The sequence below is a fragment of the Eumetopias jubatus genome, unplaced genomic scaffold (genome assembly GCF_037043125.1).
Source record: "Eumetopias jubatus isolate StellerSeaLion01/CBP00866 unplaced genomic scaffold, mEumJub1_p1.0 scaffold_6, whole genome shotgun sequence".
NCBI lineage: Eukaryota > Metazoa > Chordata > Mammalia > Carnivora > Otariidae > Eumetopias > Eumetopias jubatus.
Window position 1 is genome coordinate 1,566,804 of NW_028274812.1, and position 27,196 is coordinate 1,593,999.

At 50.3% G+C, this 27,196-nt stretch overlaps 1 protein-coding gene across 3 annotated transcripts in view; it reads right to left on the reverse strand.

The window, feature by feature from the left end:
• SMOC2 (SPARC related modular calcium binding 2) overlaps positions 1 to 27,196 on the reverse strand; it is a 153,337-nt gene that overhangs the window by 5,977 nt on the left and 120,164 nt on the right. For 2 of the 3 annotated variants that reach the window (XM_088024226.1, XM_028103336.1), the window contains exons 10-11: positions 3,703 to 3,802; positions 1,605 to 1,879 (exon numbers count right to left, since the gene is read on the reverse strand). In XM_088024226.1, coding sequence (XP_087880352.1) covers positions 1,605 to 1,879; positions 3,703 to 3,802 — 375 coding nt within the window. The remainder of the gene's footprint in view (positions 1 to 1,604; positions 1,880 to 3,702; positions 3,803 to 27,196) is intronic. The other variant, XM_028103337.2, reaches the window with a different exon arrangement.

The following is a 27,196-nucleotide window of genomic DNA, read 5'->3' on the forward strand; positions in this document are numbered from 1 at the left end:
CCCCATCACCCCCAGAGCAGGGACCAGACAGCTAGCCCCCCACCCTCATCACCCTCAGAGCAGGGACCAGACAGCTAGGCCCCGCCCCCATCACCCCCAGAGCAGGGACCAAACAGCTAGCCCCCCACCCTCATCACCCCAGAGCAGAGACCAGACAGCTAGCCCCCCGCCCTCATCACCTCCAGAGCAGGGGCCAGACAGCTAGCCCTCCACCCTCATCGCCCCAGAGAGACAGCTAGCCCCCCTTACAACAATATGTGTTCGCCCAAACGAGGCTGTTCTCTGGGACATCATGCAGCTATGGTGTCGGTCAGGCCGCCGCTTTCTCCAGTGGAGCGGGGTTAAACTGCTGGATTCTTAGGCACCAGAGGGGCCTGAGGGACGACAGTGTCCCCAGTGCTGGCCATGACACCCGCCTGGTCTCCCTTCTGACAACCTGAGGACTGTACTTGGATGTCACTCCCACTGAGACCTCGGCTGAGCTCGGCCAGTGCCTAGTGCTGCCTCCCTGGTCCCAGGGCCACACTTGCACAAACTGTCACACCCCAAGTTGTGCTCGGGCTCCTCTCCTGTAAACTGTGAGGCCTGCAGGGGGAGCCACGCGAGCAGCCCCGTATTTTTGCCACTGGCCTCTAGATACTTCCAGGACGGCAGGAAGTGCAAGTGGTCTCCGAGATCCTGCACACAAGTCTTCCAAATAAAGCCTAAGTTTTCTAAGATTGACTTTTCACGGAGACATTGGCAAGGAGCATCTCACAATCACACAGATCTAGCCTGGAACCCACTGAGCTGGATGGTGCTGAGTGACCGTTATGACAGGAACTGGGGATGCGGGGACAAGTCAGAAGGAACTGGCCACGTGGGCCAGAGCTCGGGGCTCCGTGTTCCACGGCCGAGCCGCAGACACAGACGGCCACGCTGAGCACGATGACCTGATGCCCCAGAGTCTACTCTAACTGGGTTTCTATTTCAGAGGTGCTGTCACCAAAATCGGTAACAGAAGAACAGAATCATAAAATACCGGTGATACCGGGGACCTCTGCAAACCCTCCCCAGCACCCACGCCACACAAATGAGAAAACCGAGGCCAGCACACGCGTGCACGCTGCCTGTGGAGGATGCTGGGGTCCCGCTGTTGTAGGGTTTCTCTTGACAACAGCTGGTTCGTTGGGCCATGCCCACCTTAAAAAGATGCACTCAACTGGTAAAGCAGCTAAAACAATGCTTTCAGCCATCAACCTGGCTGGCTGGGATAACAGGAATTATTTAACTGCCTAGAAACGGGCCTGGACATCTGGGTGAAGTCCACACACAGGGTCCTCAAGTGAATCCCAGTGGTTCCCAGATTTGCACTTTAGACACAGGGATGGCAGAGTGTGTTTGCAAAGTTGGCCACCATGCTCAGAGCAAAGACGACACTCAGCTTCTCCCCTGTGACCTGGCTTCCTTCTGACAGGTTACCGACGGTCTGTTACTACTTCTATGGACAAATGACCTACAAGTAAGTGGCACCCTCTGACCAAAAGGACAATCGACTCAGCCAGTCGAGCAGGTGTCAAAACCTGATGCATTGCAAAGCGCAAGACAACAAGAAAGGCTCTTACTAGGGCGCTTCTTTGCGTTTGCTTTACCTTCTTCTTTCGTCACCCCGAGGCAGCCCATCAGCTCTTGCACGGAGATGGATTTGTCGTTATTCACGTCACAGTATTCGACAAACTTCTTCACACATTTTTTGGGTTTTGACTTTTTCCGAAGAAATCTCTTGAAGGGCTTAATCTCCTTCTTGCCAATGTCCCCACTGGAGTTCTTATCCAGGAGTTTGAAGTACCAGTGGACCACTCGCTCCTCCAGTGTGTGGCTGGGGTCGGGTTCGGAAAGCCTGGGAGAGCACACAGGGCCGTCAGTCACATGGGCCAGCAGCTGCCTCCCCCGGCCCTTGTCCATCTATGGAAGGCACACGGTGCCCTCCAACACTCCCAGAAGGGGTGCCCCGCTCGTCACTCCTACGGTGTTGGTGCCTAAGCCTGTGCTGGTTCACCATCCATATAGCGATTTTAAAAAATAATTTAGAGAAAGGAATTTAGTAAGAATATTTCAAGTTGGTTTCAAAATTGCAAATGGCACAATGAATTTTGCATGCTTATTATGCACTTGGTGTTGGCCAAGTCTTTAAGGAAGCCTCCTTGTCCCAGGTTCTGTGCTCCATGGAGTTGGCAGGTCAACTTGCATATCAACGCCCCCTACTAAACTCTGGGACCCCAAGGTTCCTGACTCCTTTAAATGGGATTCCCTGGCACACCATTTTATACAGTAGGGGTACTGAAAGATGCAAATAAAAATACATCTTAAAGTAGTAACTAGACATTTTCCCTTGGATTAAAAAAAAGTTTGATATTTTAAGATATAAACAAATAAAAACTCTCCTAGAAGGTCTGCTTTGAGTCAAATCTTTGAAAATGTCCCAGGTGTTAAAACGTGCCTTCGCACTAAGTGGAAGATGAATGCGTGCGAGCATCTGCTGGCCCTTTCTCCACTGATGCTCCCTCTGCATCTAGATTCTACGGGCCCGGAGTAGAATGTGCTCCCCCAAGTGAGAAAACCTAACAGGTATGAGGCATCCTGATGCGACTGAGTATTTCCAGACTTTCAGAGGAGCTTCTGAGACAGCCATTCATTCACTGCTGTCAGATTAGAGCAATCTTTCCAAGAATATGTCAACTTGAAATGTAGGTCATTTTCTTTCTTTGCTTTATTAAGCTTGATTTACTGCTTGATTGTGACATTTTCTGTTAGCATTGCCTTTTTTGTCTCTTCTTGAATCTTACTCTTAAGGAAAGAGGTAGAGAGACAGACTTTAGCTGAGGAGACTAGGAAGCTTTAGATCATGCAGAAGAGACAAGACCATCAAGGCTTTGCAGGCAGGAGTGGGGAGGAAGGCCAGCGCTCTAAGGAAACAGGAAGATTCTCCCTCTGCAAAAGCCTCCTGGCAGAAAGGGATAAACTACTGCTAATTCTCAGGGGGTCCAGTGCTTGCCATGCTGCTCCCAGCAGAGCTGGGAGCACCCTCCCACCTGCAGGTAGCTACAGAACAGAAGAGTCTTGGGGAACTTACAGGAGCTCAGCTCAAAACCCCAGACCTATGCATGTAGCACATCTGCCCCGCTTCCAGAGTTTCAGGAGTCACCCTCTGAGCAGGGTCCGTGTAAATAATGCCACTGATTGTACACTTGAACCTTAAGATGGTAAATCTTACGTTATATGGGTTTTTCTACAATAAATACATAGTATGTTGACAACCTGAAATCAAACACTTTAATTCCAAGTATTAAAATCTACTCGATAGCTCTAAAATGCAGTTCTAAGGCTCGAAGCAATCGGAACAAGCCACACATTCCGTTCCTCGCCCGCCTCCTGCTGGGCCGCCACCGGCTGATGGGACCGCTGGGAATCCCAGGATCCAGCTCCTCCCACCGTGACATGGCCCTCGGCGGCTTAACGGCAGCATGGGGAAAACCTGCTGGACAAACTACCACCAAACGCATGGAGCACGTGGAAGTTCTGGGAGGGGACCCCTTTCCCAGAGCCCTGCAGCGCCCTGAGAAGCTGAGCTGCCTCCGATGCCTAACGGCTACACTGACTTCCCGCTTTCAGACACCTGGGGCTTCTTCTCAGCTCCTTGCTCCATTGTCGAATGTAACGCACCTGCCAGAGGAAGCGGGGTCGGAGACCGCGTGGACCATGTCGGTGGACAGCGCGTCCAAAATGCTCGTCAGAAACTCATTCTTTTTGGCACCAGGACAACCTAGAAAAATAAAGGACATAAAATTTTTTTCATATTTCACGAGCACATTGTAATACACATATTGATTTGGATCATAATTTTTTTTAAGATTTATTTACTTGAGAGAGAGTGAGTGCACGCATAGGCATTTGAGTGTGGGGAGGTGCAGAGGGAGAGGGAGAGAGTCCCCAAGCAGACTTCCTGTTGAGCGCAGAGCCCAGCCTCGATCTCAAGACCCATGAGATCATGACCTGAGCCAAAACCAAGAGTCGGACGCTTAACCAATTGAACCACCAGGCGCCCTTTTTGGATCATAATTACTGTAAATGACAGGACCTAACACTCAATACATCATGACATGGGACGAAGAGATTCGCAGGCGCTAATCATCAGAGCAGTCGTTTCTGGGGGGTGCTATGACTAGCCAACGTTACATCTGGGGTCCTGGCGCTTGGAGGCCTCAGGAGGCACCCCGGGGTCACACTGCTGGAGCAGGGTGAGGCTGAGTCCTCTCCGGGTGAGCCAGAGTCCAGGGACTGCACAGGTTCAAGAGTATCTAAGTTCGTGGGACGCTCAGGTTCCTACAACATACTTTACCTGCAGGACACCACCTGGCTGGCAACCCCTCTTTCCCACACACATGCCGCCAGGACGCCCCAAACTCCACACCGCGAATGCCATTCCCCGCCCCGTTTCAGGAGGAGGACAAGAAGGGCAGGAGCAGCGCTGTCTTCTCTGGACTCGGGCGGACGGGGCCCGGGTGGGACAGGGCTGCCACATCACAGCAGGCTGGTCATTCACATACCAACATGCTACATGGTCACGTCCGCTCTGGTTCCATCAATTTCCTTCTGACACTTGAGTTTTTGTTATGATTATGCAAGTACTTGTTAGCTGCCAATAGCAGGAATCTATTTACATCGGTTCCCACTTCATTAAGTACACATATCAGAAAACAGATGCGAGTCCTTACCGGGGAAGGAAGCCTGGCGAAGCAAAGCTGTGCTTTCCCCTCTGATCCAGCTGAAAAGGTGGATTCTGCTCTATGGGGAAAATGCACACTATTGGGAGAATGTTGCTTTCTAAGAAAAAAAAATGGTCTACTTAGTTCTTCCCTTGGGGAGGCTGCGGGTGTGTCGCTCGGGATCCGGAAACCTGGGGAACCTCCTGCAGCCGCCCACACTCCGGGCGGGAGAGGACAGCGGCCTCACCAGAGGCCGTCAGGGGCAGCGACTCTGCGAGCGGCAGGACCAGTGGCTGTCAGGACATAGAGGACCCAGGAGCATGCCGGGGGGGGGGGCTGCTGCACAGGAGAACCCCTCCAGCCCAGACAGGCACCCACGGGCAGGAGCTTCCAGGGGTGTGCACGACTGACCGGCCCCAATGTCTCCTGTGCCCACAGAGGCGGATCCCTGTGATCTCCAGAGAGCCCATTTGCCTCAATACACCCAGGGAGGGATGAGCTGGGGTGAAGAAGATCCTGGGTTTCTGGGAAAAGCCTGGCATGTTGAATTGTGCTCAGCACGGAGCACGGTGCATATATTCTGCATGGAGAGCTTGACCTCGGTGGGGACACAGCCAGGTCGTTGTTTTGCTGTTGACTTAACCATATTCTCTAAATGAAGTAAAGCAGTGCACAGTTTCTAATTGGAAATGACACCTACTGTCAGGAAACAGGACTGAGGGCCTGCGGAAGCTTTAGAATTCTTTAATACACAAAGGAGTTAACATAAAAGCTTAATTTACTTCTAAAACAAGAAATATTAAATCAATCCTGCTAAAGATCTTTCTTACTGTTCCATAAAACAGACTGAGTTGCACTGGTCTTCCTGCGTAGGTAGGGACTGTATTTTGCCATTGAGACATACTTTGGTCCAAAAAAGAACACTTTCCATTTTTATGTGGAAAGACGTTGAACTTCCTTTTAAATAAAGAAAATAAATCAAAACTGAGTTCGTCTCAGACAGACAAAGCCACCTCCCCTGCAAGGCCTTCCTCACGGCGAATCCCATCCCCCATCTGCGTCTCCCGCGTGGGTAGGCATCAGCAGGGACTGCACACACAGGTCCCCTCGCAGGGTGCATTCTGGCCACACCACGGCGCTCACCTCACAGAGGGTTGTTGAGACCCCGGTGAAGGTGCTGGGCCCAATCAAACCAGACGGAGCCAGCGTCCCAAGTCCTGGCCCGACCCGGCGGGACCACGGGATCCTGATTTACCCTGGACTTTGGAAGCACCGTGGCTACCACTCTAAGGATCATGCTAAGGATGCAGGAATGGGGGTGCCGTGTCCAAATCATTGGGGAAGGTGGGGCTCGCCACCACCAGGGTTTGGGGAACAGAGTCCCACAGGCCCTGCAGGTCAAGGGTCGGGTGAGCTACAGGTCAGTTGGCCTGAGGGGCGGGGGTGGGGAGGCAGCCGGGGAGAGGGGCCCGGCCTCTGTTGACTGTCCCTGTCCAGCCTCCACCACCGTGTTCAGTGACGACATTTGAGAGGACTCTCCTCCTGGATGGAGAGGAGATTCCTCATTCTATTCACCCTGGAGTGCTCTTCGTCCCTGCACGATGGGGACTGTAGCTCAAAGCTATTTCCAAGACAAAAAGGCAAATGAAATGTAAAATGAAAAGAAATCAGAAGAAAAAAGTTCAGAACTCTTTGAGGGACTTTTCACCCCATGGGAAGTGACATGGACCAGGTCTCGAAAATGTATAAAAGCAGCCCCAGGCCTGGGCAGGAGGGAGCCCACCCCCAAGCCACGGGGGCTTCTCCCACACCCCCGCCTCCGTTCCCTCGGCTGCTGCTCAGGGGGCACACAGACCTTCTCAGGGCCTGCAGACCTGCTTGCTCACCCTGGCCTCTGGGGCCTTTGGCGGGGGGGGCCACGTGCCGACAGAACGGCCGCCCGACGATGAGGCAGGGCCCTCACTGCACGGCTCTCTTCCTTCTCTCCCTGCACAGCTGCCCCCAGGGTGGCTCCACGGCCCCCCTAAAGCTTGTGTTGTTAAAAGCACAGCCTGCAGGCTCCGATGTAACACCAAGTCACTGTTTATGTGGGGACAGCTGTCCGCAGAGCACGCTCTCCAGCTGAGTGCGAGTGGCCCTCAGAAGCCTCAGCCCTTGGGGCACGGCACAGGGGCGGCCCCCCAGGAACTCAGGCACGGCGAGCCTCACAGCCACTTGGAGACGCATGTGTAGGGAGAGAGGAAAGCAGACTGCGCTTCCCAAAGCTACAAGCAGAATTGCTACACCAATTTATTTACAAGTCTGTGGCAAAATCAAGCATGTCGCTTAGCCTGAAGATGCTCTGTTGATCCCATTTAGCTGCAGAATCCAAGCAAAATCCTTGGCACCCAATTAGATTTCCATGAAAACACCTGAGCGCTAATCCTGGTTTGGGGCCACAGTGTGGATGCTAGACTGTCCAGCGGCCGCCGTCACCGGTCTCCACGGTGGCCGTGCAGCACTCCGGGGGTTTCCAGGCTGCGGACGGGCTCAGCCGGCTGCCTCTGCCCACCCTGCGCGCCACGGGCTCTCAGGAGCCTGCTGTAGATTGTGACGTTTTAAAAATCATTTTACTTGCTGTCTCTCAAGATGAACGTGTTTCTCACCTTCTATGAAATGTCCTTATTTTTAAAAACAGAAGCTTTTTGTCTAGAAATTAGTTTCTTCTTTTCCCTTTTTCCTTCAAACAGACCTTGATGCATCTTCAGGACATCTCCCACAATTACATCAGAGAATCGCTCTCTGAATGAAAGCCAGCGTCCCCTTCCTTCCCGTCACCTGGCACGCTCGGAATGGCCGCCGAGTGGCGAATGAGGGCCGTTTCCTCAGACTTCCATCAAAAGGAAGCATTATGTGGAGATAATCCATATTTGAGGACCCACGTCAGCCAACACTGACCCACGGGTGTGGTCTGACCACTGGCCAACAGGTGATCACGTGGGCTCCCCGGCCACGGAAATGGGAAGGGGGCCAGGCCCCATGCCCGGGTCCTGCATTTCAGTGTAAGTGGACTTGTGGGGTGGGGTGTCAGGGGCACCGACACTAACTAATCAGCTTTCAAGCATCTATAAATTTTTGGCTGCGTGGTTGCAGGTTCGTTATTTCACATGCACAGGGAACGGATGCAGGTGATCATTTATAAAAACAAGAAATAAGGTTGCTTTGATACTCATTGTTGAAAACGCAAAATTTGGCAGAGAGAAGAAAGAAACGTCTAGAGCAGCCAAACAACACGACTGCTCAAGTAAAACCACCCAAGACACGAAGATGTGAGAGCAGAGACGCTCTGAATCCACGGCACTGCACCGATTACAGACACCACACCCTTCTTGCGCACAGCCCAGGTCTTGGCAGGAGCCGGAGCGTCTGCAACAAAGCAGCGACCCAGAGCACAGTAGGATGGGCGTGGATCCCCGAGCCTTGCGGGGTGCCGGGAGCCACAGGAAGAAGCTTGAGGGGATCTGTAGGTTGTTGCAATCTGACTTCCAGTCTCTGAGTGTCCTGTGAGCACTGTGGGGGCCCAGGGGAGCCGGGCTCCGCCTGCGGTCCAGGGACGGGCTTCCTGAGACAGACAGGGCACGGGGGCTCGGAGGCCTCCGGGGATGAGCTCAGGGGGAATTGGGGAGGATGTAGCACTCTGGGGGTTTCCAGCCTGGGTTAAATCAGGCCAGCAAGTACGCGGAAAGCGTCCTCTGCAAGACGCGGGCTTCCGTTCACTCTTCGAAGCCCACTGTGGTGGAGCCGCAGGAGGAAGCCACGGTCCAAGCTGGCTCGGGGTCTGAGTGCCCCTTCAAGATGACAGTGTCAGAGGCCCGGGGCTCCCGCCCCCAAGAAGCCCATCCTCCTTAAGCCTCTTGTGAGGCTCAAGCCTACTCACAGTTTTTAGAACCCATACTGGAGACTATCAGTGAGGGTCCACGCTCAAATAAAAGCTTTCAGGAAAAAGCAGGAAACTTTGCAATTTTAGGATTAAAAAAAAAAAAATCTCGACTGTAGTGTACTGACTCTAGTTTTTCTATCTTTCCTGTATTTTACATATTTTATATACTTATTTCCATATTTCCTTACTTTCAACTTTTTTTCATTATTCTAAACAGAGAGGCTCACAGGCTCGTGACTGGGCTCTGATCAGTTAACAGTAACACACGTCAGAAATCAGCGTTGGACTGGAAGCCAGGGCCCGCGGGACTCTGGAATCACTCCCGTGAAGATGCGCAGAGAGCCGCCACCCATTAGGGGCCCTCCCCATCCCATCCTCGCCATTAAAGGGCTGGGCTGCGGAGGCCCTGGGGGTCCCTTGGCCTGTGACCTTCCAGAAATTCTTGGCCTTTGATTTTAATTCTCTCTTGGTTAGGTTGAGTCCATAATGTGCACTAGGAATTTGGAGTAGTTGATAAGTTAATTATGAATATTTATCTTAAAGACAAATGTTTACGGTTCCCAAATCTTCCTACGTTTCTTGAGGACAGCGCTATGTCACCATTCACTCAATCACTATCTGCTAACCATATGTTTGGTGCCAAGTGCCGTCTTTACCCTCAAGGAGCTCATAAAACGAAGTGTGGGCGAGCACACACGGGTGTTCTCAGTGGACTGAGTAATAAGGTGCACACCATTTCCATAGTCCTACCTTCAGGGGATGGCCCCACCACCTGCCGTGGAACTGGACGCGTCTGTTTCTATGTTTCAATGTCTGATAAATATTTTCACCAAGTATTAGGATTATCTTTATTGTCCTTTAGAGGCTTTCCTGGCTGAAGGCGTGCTATTCTCTCTCCCAGTGTCACTCAGGAGAACAAAACAACTGCTTTCGGTTGAATTTTTTCCTGAGCAAAAATTTGTTGATGTTCCCAAACTGACAACAACATTTTTAAGACCACGGAAAATAAATAACTGTCCAATGTTTACTCTCAAAGCCTTTGAATCCCTACGGACTTCAGAAAGCCATCCTCACCCTCGTGGGCATGTGACCCAACATCACACAACGGCCCCCCTTAACCCCAGCTCCTTAAAATTGAATGACAAAGCCTCCACAGGAAAGAGACGCTCAGAATCAACACGGAGTCAACGTCCAACCAGAACGAACTCCAACCACACGCCCATGGCTCGTATGCCCTTTGGAAATCATGGTCCTTGGTGAGTAAGCATAATGCGTGTCCACATGAAACGATTTTGATACTCTACCGTGTGCAGAGCGTCACTTCCTGTGTTTGAATCTGATTTAATTCACTGTCACACCCTCCACGAAGGGATCGCATTCACTGGCTTGCATTTCTAAGACTATTTCTGAAATATTTCTGGAGATAAGACTACCTTCCTCTAGAAGCTAAGCCATGCTTGTCGCCATAAATGTAGCTGTGATCTTGAGGTCCACTATTACCACCACAAACCCAGAGGTAACAACAGCGCAGCCACGGGTCTGAGCTTCCGCCTGGCAGACAGCACCCTTAAGAGCATGTACCTGTGACCCGTCCAACATGATCAAACACGATGCCCTCTGGGTGAAGAGTGACGTGTCCTTCTGGGGCTACTCAACCAGGCAGAGACCGGGCCAGGAGGACGGTGACCCAGGCTGTGGGATGGGTCCGCTTTGTTTGCTCCCAGAGCAGGGCACACACCCCCAGCTGGCTGACATTCTGAGAGGCAGCCGTCCCATCTGATAGCCTGGCATCCTCCTGGTCCAGGGCTGGAGGGAAGGAGCAAGCAGCTCACTCCGGGCTCAGCAACAGGACAAATGTGCACCTCGTGGACGGTCCAGGAACAGTTGGACTCTATCCAGGGGTTCAGGCACAGACTCGCTTTCCTCTTTTTTTTAACAGATGCAATTTAAGGAATGCTTTCCATTCATACAGAGAAAGCTTCCTTTCAAACTACTAGCTCCTTTAATTTTACTTCCAATAGTTCACTCTACAGTGTTATTGCTTTCATATCCATTGTGAGGAATTTAAGAAGGAACACAGGCTTGACAATAGGATACACCGCCCATATATTTTAAAATCGAAACCTGTGCAAACCCTTCCTTCACCATCATAAAAAATAAGCTTCCAATCTATGATGTGCTCGTAAATTATATTTTATAGCACCAATGACCTTGACTGGATTGCAAATGGAGTTCCCTGTCACTCAACTCTTAACATAATGTCTGGTGACAGATAACTCCTGCTACCTCCGTGATAACTGGCACGGGAGCCGGGCTAAGTGCTGGTGACAGCAGGTGAGGTCACCAGACTCGGCCCTTCTCCCGGCTTCCTGGGGCGCAGCAGCATCGGGGCACTTCCCGTCTCCGAAACAAGCAACAGAGCCGTGACCGCCCCACAGCCTTTGAGATCAAACATGACAGAGCCCGTTCTGTAAAACCATGATAGAGTCACGTTCAAATAATGCTCGGAAACCAACTGAAAGCTACACACACTTCTTAAAGAGGTGAGGGAAAGCAGAGGCAAGGCCGACCGGTGCCTGGAACTCCGGGAGGCTCAGCCCAAGAGGGCGCCGCTCTGACAGGCTGCGTGGGAGATGTTCCCCGGGGCCTCGGGAAACCAGCTGCCCTCCCTTCCAGAACGAGGTGAGGGGCAGCACTCTGAGAGCCCCACTGAGAATCTTCCAGTCCCCGCGGCCACCCGCCTGCCAGCGTCATCACCGCCCAAATGTTCCCCAGCAGGAGCAGGTTGGGGGCACACCAGGCTCAGACCCCCGGCCCCAGCAGGAGCGGGTGGGGGGAACACCAGGCTCAGACCCCCGGCCCCAGCAGGAGCGGGTGGGGGACACACCGGGGTCCGGACCCCCCACCTGCCTGCAGAGCCCACGGCTGGAATGGCTGTACTCCCTTCACAGAGAAGCTCTACACGGCCCCGACCCGAGGACATCGCAGATCTGGGAACTCGCTCCCACACCTTGGCCCTTGCTGCTTGCTTCACCCGGCTGCCCAGCATCCACCTCCCTCACAGGGCCAGGCTACTGTCCCGGCGCGGACTCGCCTCCCACTGGCTTCCACGCAAGCGGCTGGGTGCTCCTGCTGAAACATCCTGGGCACCGTCTCTGGTTTGGTGTAGTTCTTAAACTATTACTGAATCTATCACGTTTGGTTTTTCCCTTTCCTTAATAGAGTCCACGTGCATGCGGACGAGGGCCCCGTGTCTATATCACTGTGACCCCGAGGCCATGCCTCAGAGCAGCGGTGAACACACAGACCACTTAACTAAGGACCTCCTTCTGGGGTTCACCTTCCTGTTGTTTCTGAGATGTGCAGTTTGTCCCCAGAAATGAAGACATGGATCAAACTCTCTGGGGCACGTGTGAGATGGTTTCTGAAGTTTTCAAATATCAAAAGACTTCCTATGTCTGCATTCCTCAATGTCCAAATGATTATCTGAACACAGCATGTGTCCCAGAGCCCATTTCCCACGTCATGACACCCTCTGATGCCCACAGAGAACAGACGCACAAGGGAAAACTCTCCAGAGGAGACAAATGACATCATTCCGACTTAGGTTCTCCAAAGAGCAGAGGGAATTGGATTGGCCTGGTTGCTCACCAACACACTCAGAATAAAAGAGAGAGCTCCTCGTTCCAAGCAGCCTCCGTTCCAAGGGGAAGCTGGAACTGAAAGGTCAGCCCCTCCAGGCTTCGCTTTGGGCCACTTTTTCTCATTTCCAACGAAGATAAGGTAACCTCTGCTCAAGTGAAAGAGGTCAGTGACTTGCCGCTTTGGGGTCAAGGCGTTAAGTCAGTGGACTAGAGTCAATGTCTGTGAGCTCTGTGGGGCGCGCCCCAAGACCCTGCCTTTAGCTTTCTCATTTTCAAAAACCCTTGCAAAGGCATGAATGAAGAAAGACACGAATGTTCTGCGTATCAAACTTGGAAGTGCACAAAAACGAGGATGGGCTGTAATAGGCTCGACAGGAGAATTTTTAAAATCCTGATTCAAAACTATCATGGTGTCTGGACATGGAGTCAACACCAAACAAAACATGACAAAGTGGAAGCCTTTCGGTTTGACTGTGCAAATGCGGGACGTACAGCGTTTAAGACAACTGACATTCACTGATTCTAAAACGTTCAGTAAAAGGCAAATGACTACACAACCTTACCTCTTACCCACCAGCCCGCACGCAAGAGCCTTCCATTCAGCAAGGAACAAAGGGAGAGCACGAGAGATTAGAGATCATTTCTACGCCTGACTTTCAGTTTCATACTTTTAAAAAGAGTATCTTGCAAATAAATTGTCAAGGATTGACGTTATTGACATCTGGCACAGTTACCTTGCAAACAATCTGTTCTCGTGCATAGAGGCAGTTTTCAGGAATCGATCTAGTTAAGGGAGTACTGGCCCTTGGGAAGGAATAGGGGATATTACTTCTTGTGTGCCTGAGTTAAGTCACTGTTAACCAACTCAACCAACCACTCACCAACCAGGTGCCACAAAGTCTCCTATCATTTCAAGGATTCAGACAATGATGTCTTAAGATTCTAGAATGATTATTTAACTTCATATTTAGAAAGCATCCAGTCTGGAGATGCTGAGAGGGGAAATATGTTCACTCATGGCTCTTATGATTCACATCGATCTCTTAAAACTGTGTTTGTGATCCAGAGTCTATTTTGGTAGCTGGTTAGAGAGCAGCTCTTTCCTCCTGCTCTGCCACCATCATCATCATCACCCCCCCGAGCCAGCCGTTAGGAGCCTGGGTCAGGAGGCTGTGGTTCCAGCACAGGATTTCTGGTAAAGGGCAGAATCCTTGAAGAAAAGATTACATATATGCTTTTTACTTGGTCCCACAATCAATGACTGCAACTGGAAATATTATCTTCCATAGGAAAAAACAAAACCTAATAGTACAATGGGATATGAAAACAAAAACAAGGGAACCACACGGTTTCTGTCTTCCTTGAATATAAGCTCTTCCCAGACACGTTCTTAGGTGAATTAATTGTGAACCTGTATTTATACTTGTGTTCTGCTGCTCAAGGAGCTCACCCCCCTCCCCGAACACGGTGTATTCACTGCCCTACTCAATTCTTTCCCATTTTTAATAAAGTAGCTGAAAGCTGTTTTTCTCCAGGGACACTTACTGCCTAGTTCAACTGACATGACCCGTCTTCTCCTCCAAATTCCCAATGTCAGCAGCAGCCATATACTTACTGGACCAAGCTGGGTGCCAAATGCTTCACGCATTCCCGTGCTTTACAGGTCGGTTTTGCTGGGATGGCTTTGTGTTGAGTTTAGAAAACCAAGCTATGTGTGTTTGGATTCTTTCTACCCTCCAAATCTCTGACAAGGAGGGGCTCTTGAAGGAAACAGCCTGAGCTGGATGTGAAAAAGACACCCCACTGACACACAGTTTATCCAGATGCCTGAGCCAAAGGACACTGAGCAATGAGGTTTTGGCATGGACCAACCACAGGAGCGGCACCGACTCACGGCTTCCCAAAAGCCGACCGCCACTAAGTCACCTGCTGGTTTCGAGCAAACGATTGTGCTTTGAAAGGGAACAGGATCTGTGTGGGTCAGCTTCATGAACGCTGGAAACACCTACACTTCAGGAGGGTTTTAAAAATCACCGCATCAAGCCACAGAACACAAGAAAACAGCTCCTGGTCTGACTCACCCCCTCTGCTCCACCCCTGCCCTGCGCACACGTGTAGCGGCCCATCCAGCAGTGTGTCTGAGCAATCATCTCTGCCTCTTGAGGACTCTTGGGGTCCCGGGGCTGTAGCACCCAGAGTCTTATACACAAAAGGCGACGTGCCCCGATAGAGGTCCCCACTTATAGAAACTCCGGCTGAATGACTTGTGTATCGTACTCCCAGCTGCATTACAATTTCCCAGATAACAAACATGGATTTAATCAACTCTTCAGAAACCAGCACTCAAGGAGCCCACACACCCCAGATGAGTTGACACCTCTGAGGACCCCTGCCCAGAACCCTTCTGAGGAGCACAGCCCGGGAGAGCAATCTCCAGGCCCCTCCCATCTCAATTTTCAGACGGAAGAAATGAAGAAAAGGCAGTGGGAAGGTGCCCGAGAACAGGGGTGCACCCCCACCCTGACATCCGGAGTCTGGAGTGTGAGCGAGGTCACAGGCTGCGTGCACAGCGCTAGGCACCTACAAGATCCAGCACCTGGTCCCAGGAAAGAAGGTGCAGACACAGCCGCCCCCACCCCCACCAGCCAAGGTGGAGACCTTCGCGGTCTCTCCCTGGGGCCCTGGTGACCTGCACCTCAGTGACGGGCCTGCTTCCCACCTGCACCCCCACCGCATCGGGTTGGGAAGCTAGCGCTCTGCTCCTCCCAGCCATCGGAATGCGCTGGATGAGTGAACACCCTCCCCGGCGGGCACGCCACATGGGACAGAGCTGCCAGAGAGCCAGGTAAGAGAGCTCGGCGGGTATTTACAAAAGGACAGACAGCACCAGACAGCGTGATCCCACCGCGTACCCAGCTTGAAGCTGATCTGACCGTAACCTTCTGGAAGCCCGACTAAATGAACAAACACAGTGAGGAAGTGAGGACTTAGGAAAAGGAATATGGTTCAAGGGTAATTTATATTGGATCCACACCACGAGTTTCACATTTTCAGACTTACACTGTTTCTCTAAATTACACACTCAAGTCATTTCTTAATGTTGAAACTGCGTGTGTTTATTATCTCCCTACAGATTTTTCACAGGCTGGCCCTGCAGGTCCTTCTAAACAGATGGTCACAAACTGTTGCCGACATGGAGAAACAGAAATCCAGTTTCATTTTGGAATGAAATGCTTTCACTCAATGCTTCAATGTTTATTTGTTCAGGGTATATTAATTTAAGGCAGAACTATTTTCTACGATCCAATATTTTTATTTGGGAGGTAGCCACAGAATGGCTAACTGTTCTCCTCGGAGGGTAACTGGATTTTATTGTTCTGTTTCCAAGAACTTTTGTAGGCACTTTGTTTCCCCAATATAATCGTGCCAGAGGTTGAACGGGCCGCGTGCACACTCGCCTCACGACCACGCAGGACACCCCTCAGGGGGCGGCTCATCACACCCACACCCGCATGCACGGTGACACCCATTGGATGCCCCCGGCTGCCCTCCCCTCGGACCAGGACCACAGACCTTGAGCCAGAGCCCCCCGTGAACCCACACAGCGACAGGGCCATCCATCAGCTTGGCGGGAATCCATCTTATCCGAACTCCGTGCTTAGATTCAATCACACTGAATGACAACCAGCATCTGCCGATCCTGTACTTCGCAGTAAGAAACACGTTTCCCTCCTCAACACTCTGCCCACAGATCATAACACAACCAGCACATCCGGGGGAGACTGTCTTTCTCATGACCTCACTGCAATCTCACTGTGTACCCTTTACACCGTTACTCTTTTAAGATGTACAAGTACAAGTCAGTTTAAAACGAATGAGGAGGACATCAACACGGGGAGCGTCAGGCTACTGAAAATCGATGGAAACCGATGGAGTCAGGTTACTATACAGAAGACACGTTTGCTGCGGATCGAGTCTAGAGCTGACACGAAGAGGGAAGGAAACGTAGCACGAACCGGAGAGCAGGGAGAGAAAATGCCACTTGCTGATACTGAAGCAAGAGAAGAAATCTTTCCTGTGGCCAACGTATGAGTCGTGTGGTGAGGCCGGCCGCAGACTTGCCCATATCCTGACCAAGGACACGGCTTCCGAAGGGTGTGCCCCCTGTAGCTTAGAGCATGGCCCTGAATCTTACTAATCTTACTAGAGGAGACTCGGCTGCACATACACTCACCTCACTGCTTGCCCAAGGTTCCTGTGCAAAAAGATCAAGAATAGTGTCTATTTCTCTCATGCACATCTGTTATGTTTTCTCAGATTTTAATAAATACTGCTCTCCTCCAGATGTTAGGGGCCTGGAATGCATCTCTTCTCTGAAGTTGGTTAAATGAGGAACTGTTTGCTTTGAGAATCACATCAATTAGGAGTCTAACCATAACACACTGGAGAGAAGAATGTTCTTTACTTACAGTGGTGGCAGGCCAAAGTTCTCAAAAAGCCGTCTGGGGCCCACTCAAGCACACAGAACTGGGTGATCCAGATCCTGAGTCTCTAGGGTGGTATTTCCAGCCTAAAAGAGTCTGTGAGCAGGTGTAGCCAGAGGTGTCCTTCAGCCATGACTAAAATTCCTAGTGAAGACGCTGATTCTGGGTGGTGCAGCTTCCAGGGGAACTGTCCACGATGGTTGTGAGACACATGTGTAGGTAACAGAACAAGGTCGGTTGCTAACTAGACACCAGTAAAGGCTAATGTTTAGTTTTAGAATCACTGACCTATAGCCTTTCTTTGTGGGTGATAATTAGAAAGTAGGGACCATTGCCTTTTATGGCCCCGAAAGGTGCAGACTGTCGTAGAAAGTTGCAGCCAACAAAGACGAAACCCAAGTGGCCACAGGCACGTTTGCACAAATGTTATGGCCAAGTCCTATTAAATGTGTCTATTCTGATTCTTTAATAGAATGTATATAAAAATGCAGCTGTGTCCCAGACTTCCCTGAACTACCTTGAGTAATCTGAGCTGTGCGTGCAGAAATCTCTTACAAATGGCCAATTATTTCCGAAGAGGGAAAAGCAGAGGCTAAATAAGAATTCTGATTTTCTGAGTCTCTTCCTTGAGCCCCACGCGGCAGCGGCCTCCATAGCTGGGGTGGACGTGGCCGGCCCGACACCGGCCCCCAAGCACCACCCGGAGCAAGGCAGGCCCGTGCTGACTGACCCCGGCTCATCTCACTAATGCTTGAGGGGATTTTCCCTCCAGAACTAGACTTCTCTTCCTGACCAGCTGGAGGAGTGCACCTCTTGAATGCGACGGGGCTTCATCTCCTGTACTGGAATCTTGTCTCTGGTCGGGCTGTTTGGATGATTTCTCCAATGAGCAATGTGGCAGACTGTTGATTTTTACTGTAACTAGCGAGGCAGCTCTTATCTCGACAGTGCCTGCAGACTATGAAAGTCAGAGTGATGTCTTCATTCCAGCGTCCAAGAAGGTGTGTGACAGTCTATTACACGTGTAAACACAGCACTCACTTCCTCCTCAGAGGGCTGCTTGCCTTCTGCGGTGAGAAAACCCAGGGCTCGCCTGTCTGCATTCTCTGTACCCACGAGCTGGCGTCTCCGACCGAGGAGCTGCAGTGGGCGTACCACTGCACCTTGCAGAGGGAGGAGGGGGCTTGGTAAGTGGGTCACATTCACCTGCCCCAGGGCCTGGAGTCACGGAGGGCTCAGCTCTCAGCCCGCCTTTGCTGTGTGTACACCCTCGACACTCAAAGGGAAAGGAAGCTTCCCAGGAGGTGGCACGTGAATCCAAATGGCAAACTTAAGGCCAGTTCATTGTTTCCTACATCTGAGCCTGTGCCATTTACTTTTAATAGGTAAAGAAAAAAGAGCAGGAAAAATACAACCACAAAACCAAATGCTGTGATGAAAGGAAACTAGAAGCCCGATAACACAGGACTCCCAGAGGCACCCCACTCTTGCTGGTGACCTCGCATAAGTCACCTGACCTCTCTGGATCTCAAGGTCCTCACCTCAGAGCAGTGCCTGGACTGGCAATTACCCAGGCCAACACCCTGCACTAGCATCCCATAATTTCTGCTCGGTGGAACCCAAATGGGCATAAGGGATGGTGGGTCTTCTGGCCTATCACCCTCCAAGATCATCCTTCCAAAAATGTGCTCATCATAAGCCAGAGCCAGAGCAAGATCCCAGCTCACCCAAGGATGCTTAGCCTTCTCGGTGGCCTAGGAGTCCCAGGCGTCTTGTTATCTCCAGGAGCAACCCCTACACAGGAGCCCCAGGGAAGAAAAGTGGGAGGGCAGGGAGGAAGGTTCAAATCATTTGTATTGATTTTGGTAAGTTGAGCCTCATTCAAATTGGACATTGATAGTATTTGTAGTGATGATGGCGGTGATGGTGGTGATGGTGATGGTGATGGTGGTGATGGTGGTGATGGTGATGGTGATGGTGGTGATGGTGGTGATGATGATGGTGGTGATGGTGGTGATGGTGATGGTGATGGTGGTGATGGTGGTGATGGTGATGGTGATGGTGGTGATGGTGGTGATGGTGATGGTGATGGTGGTGATGGTGGTGATGGTGATGGTGATGGTGATGGTGATGGTGGTGATGGTGGTGATGATGGTGGTGATGGTGGTGATGGTGATGGTGATGATGGTGGTGATGGTGATGATGATGGTGGTGATGGTGGTGATGGTGATGGTGGTGATGATGGTGATGGTGGTGATGGTGGTGATGGTGGTGATGGTGGTGATGGTGGTGATTGTGATGATGATGGTGGTGGTGGTGATGGTGATGATGATGTTGATGGTGATGATGGTGATGATGGTGGTGGTGATGGTGATGGTGATGGTGATGGTGATGGTGGTGATGGTGATGATGATGATGATGATGGTGGTGATGGTGATGGTGGTGATGGTGGTGACTGTGATGATGATGGTGATGATGGTGATGGTGGTGATGATGGTGGTGGTGATGGTGATGGTGGTGATGGTGGTGATGGTGGTGATGGTGATGATGGTGGTGATGGTGATGGTGGTGATGGTGGTGATGGTGATGATGATGATGGTGGTGATGGTGATGGTGGTGATGGTGGTGATGGTGATGGTGGTGATGGTGGTGATGGTGATGGTGATGGTGGTGGTGATGGTGATGATGATGGTGGTGATGGTGGTGATGGTGATGGTGGTGATGGTGGTGATGGTGATGGTGATGTTGATGATGGTGATGATGGTGGTGATGGTGGTGGTGATGGTGATGATGATGATGATGGTGATGATGGTGATGATGGTGGTGGTGATGGTGATGGTGATGGTGATGGTGGTGATGGTGATGATGATGATGATGATGGTGGTGATGGTGATGGTGGTGATTGTGATGATGATGGTGGTGGTGGTGATGGTGATGATGATGTTGATGATGGTGATGATGGTGATGATGGTGGTGGTGATGGTGATGGTGATGGTGATGGTGGTGATGGTGATGATGATGATGATGATGGTGGTGATGGTGGTGATGGTGGTGACTGTGATGATGATGGTGATGATGGTGATGATGGTGATGGTGGTGATGGTGGTGATTGTGATGATGATGGTGATGATGGTGATGGTGGTGTTGATGATGGTGATGGTGATGATGGTGATGGTGATGGTGATGATGGTGATGGTGATGATGGTGATGGTGTAGTGATGTTGGTGTGTGTGTGTGTTCCATGGTGTGGGACAACAACTTTATTATAGTTTTATTTTGGTTCCTTTAATAATACATCACAGAAGGCATTCAGTATAGCCCACCTGATTGTAAGTGCCATACTACAGAGAATTTTGTTCCATGTGTGCGTGTGTGTGTCTGTGTATAGCTCTGATCAGCTTCCACATGAGCTATAATAGGTAGCTCACTATACTACTGTGGTGAGGTCTCAGTTACACAGATTTGGGATATTTCATGTCACTGTATTCATCTACAAAGAACAGATAAAGTGGCTGCTGTGAAGATTGAGTGAATTAATATACATAGAGCTTCTGCACTGATGCCCTCTGAGTTCTCAATCAATATTCATGAGCACGAATGCTGTTTGGTTTTTGGTGCTATTGCTGTTTTATCTTGGGCACCTCTGACTCACCATCCACAACTCTGTCAGTAATTTTTTTTAATAAAAAATTAATTATACAAAACTTGTCCAGGATACAGTCCAAATTCCTTAATAGGACCTGATCTGAACCCTGCCAAACCTCCAGCCTGTTTCTCCTTTTAGAGTATCACATGGTGACCTCGGTTTGCTTCATGAATCCAGCTTCTCTGGCTTCATATATTTAAGGAATTCCATAGGAATGCCCCAGATGTAGGAGCCAGCAGATCATGAAAGGGCTCATTTAATCCATATTCATTTATGTAAAAATTGAGCTAAGTCACTGTCCAGATACATACATTATGAAAATTAAAACCTTGTCTGTAGAGAAGGGCTTCCAAAAAGATTGCTCTTTATAGTGTTTACTAAGGCTGGCTGCCAGGACACTCATTCTTGCTCAGAACCTGAGTAGTTCCTGCTTTCTGGAGTTGTCCTGTGCTCAGAGGGGAGAAGCAATCTCACGAGCCCCAGAATAATGGCCTTCCACATCCTGACTTCCCTCTTTATGGGCCACGTGTCCCAGGTGCAAAAGCAATCTGCTTCTTCTGTAAAGCATTTTGTACATCATCTGCTCCTTTAGAAGGAGACTCTGTGTAGAGGCGTTGACATCAGAAACAACGCCATAAAGCAGAAAGGACTTTGAGTTAATGGCGGGGACACAAGGCTTGCAGTCACAGCTCTACTCTTGGTCGGCTCCCTCGACACAGGGCAACTGCCTCACTTCTACTGAGTTGAGGAGAAGTGATCAGAAGTCAGGCAGAAGTGGACTCCAGGGCTGGCACATTCTGGGAAAATAGCATGTGCCAGAAGAGTCAGTTCACTTCGCAATAAAAAGCAATGTCAACAAATAACGTGCCACGTGCTGTGACTAGGAAAAAAGGGGAGGGTCGCAAGGAATGGGGATATGCACAAGTGTCTCTTTGTCTGACACCCATTGTATTCCTCTCTTTGCTTCAAAAATAATTTCTCCATTAGAGAAATTATGAAGAAAAGATTGCTATTCCCTTGCATTTGAATTAACAAATTTAGTCTGCATAGGTAACAAGCGGTTATTATTTAACAGTGTGAAGTGTTAAATAAAATATTGACTTCAATGCACTTCTAGGGGTCCATCAAATGGTGCTACCAAGAGCGGTATTTCACAGCAGACAATGCACGTATCTCTGGAGATTAAAAAAAAAGTCAGAAATCTAGGACTTCCTGAATTTAAGGAATCTCTGATGACAATGCCATTCTGTATAATCGGCCAGATTCTGACATGTCTGACTCTGAGCAGAGAGAGGGGCCTCAGTTTCCCTGCTGGAAGCAGGGCATTATGCACTCCAAAGAATTTACTTAATTTAATAAGCAAAAATGAAGAGAAAAGATGGGATGAGAACCCAAAGCTCTAAAACTAGTCTACTGAAAATCACTCTCGAAAAATTCATCTCAGGCGTTTCTGAAAGTTACCTAACAACCAAGGGACAGTCCATTTATCCTTTTCTGTCAGGGGGAGAAACCATTGATTTTTCTGAAAAATTGTTCTTGATTTGACAAGTCAGGAGAGCGCTAAGAATAAAAGTAAATCATCGTGTCAGGGAAAGTATTCTAGAAGTTTCCATGGCCTGCTGTTACTCATTATAAACCAGGTTTTGAAAGTTTCCTACCATTGCTGGTCATCTGGGAGTGTCCAAGTAGCTAGACACAGAGCTTATGTATTTGAGCACTGTGGTCTCGGTTTGTCCACTGAAATTCTTAAAGAATTAAGTTATCAGGAAGAATGCAACTCGATTTCTACCGTCAGCCATGCCATTTTCATTAGTTGGGCCTGCATTCTAAAAGTAATTACCCTGTGCCCTGGCCAATCTCCAGCTTTGATTGGATTTTGCCTGTGTCTATTCGCTTTGGGATTTCTAGAAGAGAAGCGATTTTTCACTCCAATCCCCCAGCCCGGCTCAATGTCGGCTCGATGATGCTCCCCAGAAAGTCCTGACTCCAGCAGCATTACCTGAGGCGAGGGCGAAGTGCTCCTGACCTTGACACAAAACCTGGAACAGGGCTTTTAGGAATGATGATTCCATGACATTTTCAGGCATTAAGGGGAAATTTTATCATGCACCAATCTATTTCCTTAATTTTCCTAATTGCGTATAATGTTGCTGTCTTGTTTAAGAGCATCGGTCCCGGGAACATAAAACTGCAATCTTGGCTCCCAGACCATAGAGACTGGGTCTTAAGTGTCTCCGGCCCGGGGCCATCTGCACAATAGGATTGCCACCCACGAACATTTGCTCACAAAGCTAGCAAAGAAAGGAATTCTCAGTTATATAAGAATATAAAACAGAGAAGGCCCAGCACAGTTTCGGGGCTCTGACCGGTTCTGGGTTTAAAAACAGGAGAACCAAGAGGAGAAGGGAAAACTGTGTGGGAGACTCGGTGAAGGGTTGGGAGGAAGGCAGCTGAGTTGGAGGCACCTGCACAACTTCTCTGGTGAAGAGGGACAAGCAGGGGCGCACGGCAGCCCTTTACTCCAGGCCTGCACGCCTGGCACCCGGGACTTGGCCTCGCCAAGCCTGCAGCCCATCTGGGAAGCAAAACCCACAGGAGGGATGCTCAGGGTGCGCTCAGGAAGGCAGTGTGCGGAGCAGTGCTGATGGCTGGCCCTTCCCACAAGGCGACTAAAGATGCAAAACACGGCAGAGCAAAGCTGTAGCTGTGGTACAAGGAATTTCCCAGCTGCGGCCGATGCCAGGTCACACCCTGGACGGGCTCCGGGGGAACCTGACGGCAGGCACCGGTGCTGAGACCCCCGCTCCGGGTGTCGGGCCTGCGCCGTGTACCACAGCAAATTACTGAAATGAGTCTGTGTCATAGCAGCTCAGCGTTCTGCTCACGGCAGGGCCTCAATAAATTCAGATGAGCTACGAGGGACGCCGACGTCAATAAAAGGGAGTCGTAGGCCAGTTAAAAACGAATTTGTTATTTTCCAGTGTACCCCATACTTGGAAAGTTTTTAAAGTGGTTATTTGGGACAAAACTGCTTATCGTAGAATAGCAGTTGTTTAACAACAAATTTAACTTACTTAATGGTGTTTGAGGACAGTCTGTCCTCCTCAGTTATTCAAACTGTCTCTGAAACATTGCTGACACCATTAGTCAATTTGGCAGCTGCTTTCTCATGATTAACGTGCATCTAACCTTATTCCCTCTCCCCTCTGCCGAACCATGACTTTCAGAGGAGCAGACCAACCAGGATTCTATGTACTAACGTCGTTGATAGAACTCCCCTACCATCTGAGAGAATTTTTTCATCGGATTAAGCTCAGATTTCTTCTGGAAGAACCGTGGGAGTGTGGTGCTGAGCCTCGGGCATCTGCGTGAGCTGGTGCACCCTGAGCTTTCCCGCGGGGGCAGGTGGGGGTCTGCCAACACCCGGGGCTCTGCGGTGACGGCAAACGCCTGGACGTTTGGAAATGAAGGTACTTACTATGCTGTTACACTGGGGAACGAGAAGTCAGCTTGGACACTGAATTTTCGAAATTTAAAACTTAAAAAAAAAACAAAAAACAGTGAACCTATCTTTTTAACCATCAGTTGGTGTGATTGTATTTCAGGAATCCTAGGTCACCGGTGCAGGCCTAGCCATGGTTCAAGTGAGTTTTCAGTGGTCCTACCATGGCCTCGGCTGTGTGCCAGCCCAGGGGCCGTAGGGGAGAGCCCCATGTCCCCTGGAGTGGAGCCGGAGTATCCCTAACCCCTCAGACCGTCTGCAGACGACCCTGAACCGTGTCCACGTCTTCTCTCGCCCTCCGGGTGGCCTTCCTAACCCGCTGGTGTGTCTGCTGGTGCCGCACACTCCCGACCTGGCTCCTCATGACCGGAGGCAGGATGAAGTGTGTCAGCACAGGCCACACCCAGCTCACTGGCAGGGCCCAGCGCCAACCTGAAAACGTGGGCCCTCGTATTCAAAACCCTGAGGAAGCTCGAGTTGGCGGCAGCGAGCGGTTAAACCAGACACAGACGGGGAAGCTGCCCAGGCCGCTCCCAGGAAGCCGGCCCTGCTGCTAATGAAATACTTCCATAAATATTTACGTCCCACCAACCAGGGCCAGGAACCCTGTCCATCTTCTTGGACGGGAGATAAATGAGTGGATTACCTGCCCACAGATGTCAGATGATTCAAGCTCTGGGGACCGCGTTCACCTGGCAGCCAGGAGAGGGTGGCCAGCAGGTGAAGGCCACCCTCGTGGGACGCAGTGGAGGGCAGACCCTCAAGACGTCGCTCATCGGCTTCAAGACTCATGTGCCTCCTTTCCTGGAGCAGAGGATTCGGTAAGACGGAGATACAGGGCTCTTGGCGGGGAGAAGAAGGAAGTTGTGGGGTTGGCCGTGGTGGGCCTCGCCTCCAGGACATGCATGCAGCTTTGGCTTCTTCTGGGAGCAAGGGGCCCCTGTCACCAGCAGCGGCACATGGTGTGTCCACGTCTTCCTCGCCCCCATAGCTGCTGGCATGGCCCAGAGATCGGAAACCCACTGGGAAGCCACTTGGAGACCTGGCCAGGGAAGGAAGCTGAATGCAGCGGGTGAGACGCGAGAGGATGCGCTGTTGAAAACAAGGGGCCGCATCCAAGCAGTGTAAGGCTCGGGACAAGAGTGAGCGCGGCTTCTAATCAATGAGTCCTGAAAGTCGATCTGAAGGGATAGGAAAGACACGGTCTCCCCACCCTCCTGCATTTCGTAAACTCCGTTTTTATGCACAGATTTTCATGAGCTAGACCTTGCCACTGCTTCGGGCACAGCCTGGCGCCCAGGAAGCCCCTCTTCATGTTCTGTGGCTTAGCCAAGAAACAGCCTTCACACTCACTTTTTCTCATTCAGCTGTCGAAGTATAAATAAACAGAAAAAGTGCCCAATACCTCCTTGCAAGTAACTTCAAATTTCCAGCTGACCTTTATGAGTCTTTCCTCTGCGTGGTAAGGCCGGAAAAAAAAAAAAAAAAGCCTTTGCTTTTTTAACTTGGCTTTATTTGTTCTTACTTTATTATGAATGAGTAATTCCCACAATTTTCCACCAAGCCTCCTCCAGTGTCTCCTCATACTCTTAAAAATGGAGAAAAAAAATCAACTGAACTAAATAAATATCCTAATAAAAATCTCACTCAGACTTCTGCCAAGTGTGACACAGTTAGGACCATGTAGTTCCTGCCTCACACACGCCTCCTGCCACGTCCAGCATCCTATCTGCTCTCCTAAGAAACAGTGCAAGCATCCCACTTTTCACAAGTTTGCAACATGCCTCTTAGCTTTCAGGAAAGACCTGCCTTAGAAGCTGTTTTCACTAACCGAAGGCGATCTGCAGACAGTGAGATGAAAAAAAGGAGAAACGTGCCCACGGCGCCCACCGTTGGTCAGCAGTGGACTCACTAGCGGGCACGGAGGCGGCGCTCACCAAGTACGAGCTCCCGCCCCAGGGACCCAGCAGCATCTCTGCTCCAGCCCCAGAGCGCCAGGCAGAGTCTGTGAGCATCCGGGCTTTATCTCTACCTATTCTGTGTCTTTTAGCAAGATGTGTCCTCAGGTATCAATCAGAAAAGCCTAAGACAGGTGAGTTTTTGGGTCTGGGAACACTCAGAAATTCTTCCACATAAATTAATAGTAATGACTTCTTTATACCATTTAGTCTTACAGAAGATTTCACTGAGACGCCCTGCTTTCAAGTGGTGGGCAAAGCAGAACTAAATAAAGGTCTCATTGAAGACATGTCCCTGTGTCCTTGAGGGCCTTGTGGGTACTTCTCCGAACACACCTGGGAGTTGGAAGCGGCATCTCTGGATGTCCCTGCAGATACCATGCCTGACGGTCGCATCTTCTCAACCACTGCCCCCGCCCTTGCCCTGGGGTTCCTGCCTCACATGGAAGACACATGTGGGGTTTTAATGGAGCTTTCACTCATGGCATCCTCTCCTAAATCTGGATTTAAGGGCCCAATTCTTCATCATACATCCTACAGAATGCAATTTGCTTTTAAAGGTTTAGTAATCCTATTCACCTACAAATGTCATTTCACATTTAATCATCAAGCTCACTGGTGGAAAAAAATAAATAAATAAGTAAAGTAGCTCCGGTCTCTCTCCCAAGCATTGCGACTCGGTCCCGGGCCACATCCAGAAATCCAAACCCAAACTTCTCACCTGAGTTGACAAGCATGAATGGTTCACTGTGATGCCATCAGACAGCTCTTAACAGCAAAACAAAGTCCTGTCTCACACCCAGCGCCCCCTGCTCTGTCCTGGCCCAGGCTCTTAGCACGCAGGTAGCAGGAAGACTCTCTGAGCAGCCGCTGAGCATGGACGGTGCTGGGCAGACGAGCCCCCATGGACACAGAGTGCATGTGGCGACCCTGAGCTCACCCTGTCTGCCGGGTAGAGGGCTGCCCGTCTAAAATGAAAGACTTTGTTTCAGATAAAATTTGGGAGACGCATGTCTGTGAATTTGGTATTTGATTTGACATAAAAATCAGAGAAGTTGACGTTTTTAATGGGTGAAATATTGACATTATCCTTGAAAGAGCCTTGAAGGCTGCAGGGTCCTCTGTGGAAGAAAGGTAAACACGGGGGTTTCCTGGGGTCCTGCAGTGCCTGTGAAGGTGCTAGGCTCAGGGTCCGGGTGCCTTTTCGTTCAGTGGAGTACAGCCACTGTTGTATTCTATTATATAGTATTATATATATTGTATTATATTATATTAATTATATTATATTTATTATATCC